Below are 10,220 nucleotides of genomic sequence, written 5' to 3'. Positions count from 1 at the left end.
CTAATCCATATCATAACTTTAGTAAATGTTTCACGTATCTTAAAGTTCGGATCGGGCCGTAAGTTGAAGTTTCCACAGAAAACAACTGGAATGTGTATTTAATGATAAAAAAAAATATACAAGCAACTTTGTATTTGTGTTACTTAATTATGTATTTTTGAACCATACTGCTTAAATTTTTACCGGCTTCAAAATCTAAAATCTTTTATTTTGTTTTCATGTTTTCAACCTAATACTGTAAATAAAGTGATTCCAACTACGCATTTTTTTTTCTAACGTCACGAATGTTCGTGGAGATCTTACCAATCCCCTTTTAATTTATACCCTTAACGTGGGGGTCTATTTTAGGTTTCTGACTAATAATATATTGTTATTCAGAATACGGGTTCTTATAAAGATTACTAAATTTACTGTTACCGATTTTACAACCGATAAAAATAAATATAAGATCAGTTAAGCATTTAAAAGTACGACTATAAAAAAAAAGTGGCTGTGACAGAATCGGGCAGACAGACGGACATGACGAATCTATAAGGGTTCCGTTTTTTGCCATTTGGCTACGGAACCCTAACAAAGGTAATGGAATTTTAAAAAGAACAAAAATAATAAATAATTAGTTAGAAAACATGAGATGACAACAAAAAAACAGTGAAATTTAAATAATGATAAAAAATGAAAGTGACGGTAAAAAGGAACATATTGAAAGTGCTTAACCTAGAATAAATTAAGATTACTTACAACGGATTACTAAATATCACAGAGAAAGTACCCAATACTTACAAAACCGTTACTTCAAACACATATATCGATCGCTGTATGTTTAAAAATATTGACGAACAATACTGATTTAAATGATACTTACTTAAAATTTTATCAAACCATTAAGAAGTTATCAATGTTCAATAACTCGACTGGGCAGTCATAAAATTGGTAGCAACAATTCTACACAAGCTTAATGTGTTACAGAGAGCATAAACTAAAATCTAGAAATAAATAATACAGACACTAAGTTATATATTAAATAGCTAAGAGTTCAAATTACATAACTATAATACTCATAACCTGACTTTAAAAAAAGTCCTGTGACTTAATTATAATTGGTTAACAATCTGTAATATCAACCAGTAAATAGAAAAAATCACACTGCTCAATGATTTCCATGAATCAATTACGAGGACATGTCGCGCGGGCTAGACTCTACTCGTAGGGTTAACATACATGTTTGTCTAGTTTTAGATGAATTCAAATCATTGGAATGCAATAAATTTGTTAAAACTTGACGCAGAACTGAGTAACTTTAACTACGGGATTGATCTAAAATGCCGGTGCCTTCTTTGTCTCCTGTGTCGTTTAGAATTGCCGTTGCGCTGGGGAGTTCTTTTCGTGAACAGTGCCTGATCAGCTCTTCTACATTGTTCAGACAGTTTTGGATTCGAGTCGTCTGGACACCGCAGTTCCCAATACCACTTCTTCAATGTATTAGCATACGCTCTAATAGCAATCATGTCTTGTCGAAGACAGAGAGTGGTTTCTACGTTGTCTTTATGTAAATCTTCTAGATTTAGTTTGTTAATGTTAATATGTGGTTTAGGGATATTTGCTTTATCCATGTCATCTTCAATTTCTGTAAGAAGCTTGAAAAGTTCGTCCAGTGTCGAACGAATGACAGATTCACGTTTTTTCGCGTAGTTTTGCTGGAAATGGATGTCTAATTGAGTGATCGTGACGTTGCCGAGACGCTCCCAGACCAACTTGAATTGTACTAAGCTTTTGTACAGCTTCGGCACGACGTACTCAAACTGAAACAAAAGAAAAAGGAGATCAGTAACGATAATCTAAAATTGTTAGTTGTACTTTAAGTTTACAAGGGAGGTATAGTTTTTTTTCAGCCATTGTTGTCTCAGTTCTACTCGTAAGCTGGAAGCAAGTTGTTGGTCGTTAAACATGTATAAAGTCCGATATTTTACTGCGAAGCTAATTCGTGTCGAGGTTGTATTATCCGTTTTTGTGATCAACAGGACTGTTCAACTGACATTAACACAACTTTACACAACCTACGACCGATTGCCTGGTCATTAACCAGTTTTTCTTTAAATTCATTACAAATGAAATCATACTTTAGATCACACTAGCTATAAAACTGCTTTAAATAATATCTACGTAGGTAACTAAAGTTGTTAAGATAGCTACAGATCTAATCTGATCTAAATATCTAACAAATATGTACATATGTTTGATCGATTGCAATAAACATTAACGTTAATCATTGTCTTATTATCGCCCACAAAATTAATCACTTCATTAAATGTTCAACACTCCTCTAAATTCAGGTTTCAATACGATATTCGTTAATTTATTTGTCTTAGCATTGAATATCTGTTAACCGGTGAATACCCAGGTACGTCTCGACGTAACTACGTATATAACTCAAATTTACAATGACGCAAACGAATTGAGAATATTGGGCGCTTAAGTTCTTTAGAGTTAGGTTAGAGACATAGCTCGCCTATGACACAATCTCCCAAGCATAATTGCAAGTGTCGTATCCAGTTGCAGTACCACTAACATCGCAATGGCCAGATTGTGTGTGTGCGATTAGGTTGATAAAGAAATATTTATTTATTATTATTAGGTTGATAAATTTAATATGCCAAGAATTGAGCTAATGTGTTTTGTTTAGTACAAACTTGCGATTAGGAAAATATCCAATGGTTAGGGCATAATCCTGTCTAGGTCGATCCATTAATTGATCTGACTCCATTGTTCCACTATCAGTGACAGTTGTTTAGCATTGTTGGCAAGCGCTCAGCGCTAAGGTAGCACTTGGAATAGAAATTGCATTAAACCCATTTGGCAAGCCTCTAAAGTCTATGTTACAGGGGCATTGGGTAACATATTTATTTATTTATTTGCAAGCATGTAGATCCATGTCCATCATATTTTCTTTGGTCCCAGGACAATAAGATTTATTGTGAGTGTGCTTCAGTACTATATTATAGTTGTACTGAAGCGCAGAATCTAGGTAAATACAAGTTGCTTAGCCGGTTATCCTCGACTCTTGTAACTGATCGGTTACTATTCTTTTAAAATGTCTTGTCTTGATGCTAGTTGCGTACTAAGGTAAGGTATAAACAGTAATACGTTAAATGATGACAAGAGATATCCTTAATCATAATTTTCTTAATCATTTTATTTTAATAAGTAAAAATAGAATTCACAAAACTTGTGGCTAATGATACGGTCACGTCTGAAAATATCAATACGAAAATAGGGCCAAAAATATGTATACAAAACTTTATTGCCCGTATATTAAAGTAGTGTATACATATTTTTGGCACTTTTTCGTATCGATATTTTCAGACGTGACTTTATATATAATGTACTTAAAGATAACTAAAACCGTATTTACGAGATAGCTAACTATTAGTACCTACATAAAAGTAAACTGCAAATAACCTCTAAAAAGATATCAATTATAATGAAATTAGTCATTTAGACTTTGTCTGTGTCATTTTAACTAACGAGGAAAACTATTCGCTTTACAATAAAATTTGTGATTTACCACGCTACAATTTACTCCATTCAGTATTGATTTGTAATGCCGTTTCATACAGTTCACTTTTATATTTGTATAGAACTTAAATACTGCATGAATGAACTCATCCAGAATAATCGTGACACTTCATAGAATATAATATTACACCGGACGGTTGAGAGACGTAACTGAATATTTTGTTTACTTATAAACAGTGTCATTTGTAAACTTCCTCCCCATGAATGGGTGATTCATGGGATAACGTTTGTGGAATATTGTTGCTTAGTGATGCTCTATTTATAAAGACTGTTTCATGATTTGATTTCAGATTTTATATAATCCATTGTGTATTTTTCAAGCGATTTTAATGCGAATACTTATAATACATTTTAATTAGATATTTTATAATTGTTTAAGTATCAATGTGTTGAAGTCGTAAAATTCATGTTTCACATTTTCCTGTATGGAATTCCGAAGAAGAAATTGTCGAGCGATAATAAAAGCGTCGGCGCAAACGCAAGTATTAAAGCTGAAAACCGACAATACGCCGTATATTTGCGCTAAAGAGCGGCGCGAGGCGAGAACGTGTCCCAGACAAACGCCTCGCCCGGAATCGTAAGTTCACATTCGTCTCACTTGAGCAAATAATGTGTTTTTAACATTTCTTGTTGTTTTGTTAAATCGTAAATACTGAACAAACTCTAGCGTCTCCAGTGAGGAAATGCGCTTGTCTCTCGCCCGCCGTCGGCCGGCGCGGGCGCTGATAACTTCGCGGCTATGCTTTAGCGAATGCTTATTCCCGGCGATTAAATATTCTTCAGGAATTGTATAACAAAAGCAATTACACTCTAAACTTATTGAGAGGTCTAAACAGTCAGACGTTTTCAATTATGTAATTCAATTTCTTCCTTTTACTTTATTTCTTATATATATTTAATCCTCAAAACATACGTATCGTGTCGTTTACTTTTTTTTTTGCATTTTGGCGTTAATGTGACTGTACACCTATAACATTATCTTAAGCAACGAAGTGCGCAAAAATATACAAGCTGCTTTAATGGCCCTGCGAATAACTTTAATATATTATATATCTTATATATAATTTAGCACGCTCCATCATTACATCTTGATCCATCTTTATATTTGATATACATCGAAAAAACTAATCAAACTTCTTGTATTCTTGTTGTGTTGAGAGCTATTTAATTTTTAACTATCCGTAAGTCAACTAAAGTCGAAGCGGAGCTGAGATCACTTGAATTCTAACGCTTTCCTTTGCCCATAGTCAAATATTTGAATTTCTTAAGTGGCCATACATCGATGAAATGTCAAGTCGAACTTCAGAAATATTTAACATACAACGGTGTGTACACTAAGCGACTAATACTGTACCATGTGAGAAGTCAGTTCGACGGCTGGTGTTGGTCGTAAAACTCTCCTAATATGAACAGACACCAAAGCACCAATGCACACATGCTTATTGTCTCGTGTCGCATTAGTTTTGTGTACTAATTAGTGGGTGTCCAATACTAATACGTAATAGAAAGTCACGGTCCAGATGTATGTTCAACAAACAATAAAAGAGCTTAAGAAGACCCGTTACACATGCTTGTATATCTTATATATCGGTTGGAGGCGGCGAGAACAATCAATGGTCTAGAAGCAATTATCATACGCGGCTTGGACCGTGGTTATCGGCTCGCGTGCCGCCATGGACGCTGTCGATCTATGCAAATTTCCTCGAAATATTTAACTGGCTTCTTTGTTTGCCCGGCTCCCACTAGCACGCACAGTAAAGCTCGGATTTATGAAGCACCAGCTTGACTTAAACCCTCACAATTCAAGCGCTCCAAAAAGAATCTCCGTTTACCAAAGACTTTTTCTGCCTGGCTGCGCTTGGAGGCGGTGCTTATTAAATTTGAAGAGATAATGCCTCCCAATTAAATTTTGAATTGATAATCGATGGGTTTAAATTTCGAAACTGAACTTTATCAATTTAATTTCATGAATTAGAGCGGCGATAAAAAATTTAAATGAAGTAATATCGTCGGTTAAAAATTGCGTCAATTTTCGCGCAAAGCGGTATTGAAAATAAAGGCCCGCATTTGTAGTTATTGCCCTTAAGTACAATGTGAAGTAAATAAACGCGCGGCGGGCCGGGCCCGTGTAATTTGGCCGACGGAGCCTCATTTAAGCCGCCGCGAAGCCTCGAGCGGACTAATGTGCGCGGGAATCTTACCTTAAAGAGAGCAAAAATTAAAAAATAATTTTAAAACATTGAACGGAAAATGAAAGATGGGCGCAACCCGTCCTCCCCCGCGACGCACTACAGCGGAGTATGTTTTACCAACTTGAGTCATGCAATAGCTTAATTCGATCAGCATTGGCACGTTACTTTGGTAAACAAAAAAAAAAACTAGGTACGTAAATGTAGAATTAAAAAAAAATCAATGGCACCAATATTCTGTCCGCTAATGGCAACTCACAAAAACGAATCGTTCAGGAAGTTATATTAGAAAGGTGAAATGTAAGGATATTTCTAACGTTAGATTATCTCACGTAATATGAATCACTTAATTCAAATTATTTAACCCAAACGATTCATCAGTGACCTATTTAATAGTATATCCGGCGGCTGGTAGGCCGACTTGTTAGTCATATGCAAAAATTACGAAATAGGCAGACGGAACCATTGAGAGGTCCTTGATCTAAAAGGTTACTCAGAAATTTGCACAATATAGTGAAAATAGATACTTGAACATAAGTCTAATTTATTTAGAGTGACTGTATAAAACTATTACATTACATATATTAAATAATATTTATGTATAAAGCTAGTAGGTACGAACAAACAATTGGTCTAATAACGGTTTGTGACCGGACTCAATTGTATGTACTTGTATTTTTTTTAAAGAGAACTGGAAGGATCAATTTTAGTAAAACTATGTTAAAGTAAAAACTTACTTTTTTCTTAGACATTCCATTATTCAAGTCTTCGTAAGTGTGATTATGTATCTCGGTGAATTTGACTTTAGGCAACCATTTGGGGTTTCCATATCTATGCTCCATTGAGTCCCTGACTTCTTGTCGCGCATCCTCGAAGAACCTCCTAGTGTTCTTCAGTTTTTTTTATAATTTTTCTTGCTAACATCGTGTGGAGAGGTACGTTCTTTGGCAGCGCCTTGGACTTTATTCTTTCTTCTTTTGGCATTAGCTTATTTTTTAATCTTTCTTCTTTGTTGTGTCTTGTTTTGTGTGGCGGTCGGGCTTCGACGGGCGTGAGACACATTGTGACTACTAGTACTACGCATACAGCTACCAAAAGCTTTTTGGAAAAACCTGCAACAATATGAACGCCGTTATAATTTCGTCATAATTATAATGACAAGAAAGTAGACCGATTGATTGTTATCACTGTGGATGCTAATTAAATTATTCAGCTATAGATAATAATAATCTTTACAACGTTCTTGTTATTAACTTAAGAATTTCGCTTGCCTATTGTATAAATATGTTATCAGTAAGTGTTTTGCATACGTAGATATCAAAGTGTTTATATATCAAAATTGTGAAATGGGGTATCACAATATCCTAGTTAGTAAGGTAGCTTTTGTACCTAATATTTAAAAAATTTGTTAAATAAAATTTTATGATAACTAATAGTCATGCTACTCATGCTAAGAAATCGATACGAGTTTGATAACATTGTAAAAGAATAAAAGGGGTAACTCATGAACTATTTAAATTTGTCTTTTCAAAATCGCATTGTTTGTGTCAATATTTTAGTTAATACAATCTCATGCATTCTTGAACGTAATATACTTCCGAAGTCGGTTCACACAGTAGCTCGCATTCCTCAAAGTACTTGAGGAGTCACATAAAAAATAATAAGCTCGACGATTACCGGAGGAACAGATATAGGCTCAACTCTGCGTACACTGCTTTATGTATGTAGTTACTATCTTTATCTCAACGTGCTTTCTCAATTTTCCTATCCATTTATAGACAGTTGACGAGGTTTTTCTTTCACATATGGAAAAAAAAACAAAGTGCGTTTATTGGAAAAGACAATATGTAATATTAATCCAATTTTGGTAAAACAGCCTGTAAAAGTGATTTAACTTAAATCTCAAGTAACTTTCGATTTTAATGCAAAATGTTATTGACGGCTGAGATGTTTTGCAGCGACCGTAAAATATGTTTTACGGTCCGAGGCCAGCAATATGCGGAGCTTCGTTTGCAAACTTTAAAAAAGTGCCACCAACAACGGGTCTGGGTGCAAACGTGTAGAAAGTGACCATTTCAGATTGCGCAAAAGTGACATTTTACGACCAAGGATTGGCTTCCAGAGGTTTATTACTTATTTATATAGGTAGGTAGTTAGTCATGTAGCTCAATACAAGTAACGAGTTACAGACATTGCGGTAGTAAGACTTTAATATTATCCTAGAAAATTTTGAATAAAAATAAAACTAATAGAGCAGTGTCAACATGTGATAATTTTGCGGTTTTATTCATTTAGCAACACCATTATTGTCAATGTGTTTAATATAATGATTATTTTCCTTTTGAAAACTAACAACTTAATGTTTGACGTGTTAGAATTTCGCACGTAATATATTATGTCAGATAAGGATAAAGTAGAGTTTAATGGTCAGTGAATCATTGGGTCAATCCGTGTCGTTGACAATTTAATGTATGTTAACCAAACATGACGCTATTTTCACCACAGTATAATACAATTTGACTAATATATTGTCGATCTGTTAGTTTGAGTTCGGTTTTCGCGGAATGTTTTTAGGCTGTGGCTATTGTGTACGAATAGTAGCATATTAGCATCGTGGGATGAATCGCGAGAACAAACAATACGGCCCGTGCAGTACCACGAAAATTGTAACATGACAATACTTTGGATTTTCCCGTTTTTACAGGCGTCATAGATGTCTGATTTCAATTTCCGCAGGATTATAATTTAAATTATGTCATGGTATAGGTAGTATGGCTTAGGGATCGTTGACGCGCGACGTACTGTACTTACTCATTGTACACTTGTTTGTACTAAGCATTTTCTAATATATTTGCTAAGCTAATTCTTAGAACACAAGAGAGGAAAATTTATCTGTGATAGCGACATCATGATGCTACCAATCGACAACCCGGAATTCTATTTAACGTTTAAACTAATTAATCAATTAAAAAGTTAATCATCCAATTTCCGAATCCGAAAAACAAACGAGTATCGGATGTCATCGCTGTCGGTTTCAAGGAAAAATCCTTTTGACATGTTGCCGACGGGCTGTTGAGCATTCCCACACGACTTGCTGAATAGGTACTGCACTTCTCCGACGGGCTTCCGAAAACGAGCATCGATCGGTTTTAACAATAACAATGACATATTCAGATAGGTATTGGAGCACTTGAATCGTAATAGTGGTGTACATTCACTTGGGTGCGTTGCTTTATTTATTGCTATTGTTGTATGCATAGTGTTGTAGCAATGAGGCCTTGTGATTTATTGTTTATTTGTGTAGTTTCAGCTACATTTGTCATTAATTCTCGATATCTATATTTTCAATAAAACAAACAATATGTAGAGAAAATAAGATTGATAATAAATAAATATTGGATATTTTTACACAAATTGACTAAGCTCCACAGTAAGCTCAAGAAGGCTTGTGTTGTGGGTACTCAGACAACGATATATATAATACATATATCAATTCTTATATACATAGAAAACACCCATGACTATCTGTGTTTTTACACAAATAAATGCCCTTACCGGGATTTGAACCTAGGACCATCGGCGTCATAGGCATTTTGTATTTTTATTAATGTCATAAAATAAATCGATTAAATTATTATTTTATAGCTAATGAACATAATGACCACTTTCCGAACACAAACAAAATTCTTTTTTAAAAATATAATTGTTAATTAATAATAACACACACCAGTTAAAAAGACATCCATGAACAATGCATTGATGTAGCTCCTTCAGGCAAGTCCATATTCACGCGTTAAATACAAACACGATTTCCTACTTATGGGAAAACAAATGACAGTTCAAACTATTCATCACTGGGCGGATACTAAAACCACGAGCACTTCAAAATAAAACACAAAAAAAAAATTCTAAATTGGAAGGCACTATTTGAATTCGCACTATTCGTTTCGAATCGTGTGTCACCGGCGTGGGGCGAGTCGCGAGTGCGAGACCGGCGCACAGGCAACCTCCACTCGATGAATGGGTACCAAAAAGCGGCACCGTACATGAAATAGCCGGTCAAACATTATGCGAAAACCCTTACCGACCGGGCGGGACTAAAGTTCCACCGGATTGCGGAGACGAATGCTGATGAAACTTTTCTACAGTAGGAAAGCAAAAAAAAAAAACAATAGTTACGTACCTAAACTTTTTTTATTATCCTAAGCACATTTTGACCTTATCTAATTTTAAAGATTATCCTAAAAAGCGAATAAAATCATTGTAACACAATAATTTATTACAGTAGGAACGCAATAAGACACAAATAATATTTTTGATTTGTGTTGTAAATCATTTGTCAATAGCTAAAAAAAAATAATGCGTTATCTAGTTTTAAAGATTATATAGTAGGTTAATAAAATTATTGTGTTACTATAAAAATAGAAACGCAAATTTAATATTATTTCACAACAAAAA

The 10,220-nt window shown here is 34.5% G+C and overlaps 1 protein-coding gene across 1 annotated transcript; it reads right to left on the bottom strand.

The window, feature by feature from the left end:
- Nucleotides 1–589: 589 nt before the first annotated feature.
- On the bottom strand, nucleotides 590–9,993 carry LOC133522792 (uncharacterized). Its single transcript, XM_061858239.1, is given in 4 exon segments — nucleotides 590–1,799; nucleotides 6,500–6,677; nucleotides 6,679–6,874; nucleotides 9,490–9,993. Coding segments are annotated over 4 exon segments (891 nt in total). The 5' UTR covers nucleotides 9,509–9,993; the 3' UTR covers nucleotides 590–1,301.
- Between the last annotated feature and the right edge of the window lie 227 nt (nucleotides 9,994–10,220).

Source organism: Cydia pomonella, chromosome 11 (assembly GCF_033807575.1).
Source record: "Cydia pomonella isolate Wapato2018A chromosome 11, ilCydPomo1, whole genome shotgun sequence".
Lineage (NCBI taxonomy): Eukaryota > Metazoa > Arthropoda > Insecta > Lepidoptera > Tortricidae > Cydia > Cydia pomonella.
The sequence above is the reverse complement of the archived record's forward strand: the minus strand, read 5'-3'. Positions and strand labels throughout refer to the sequence as shown.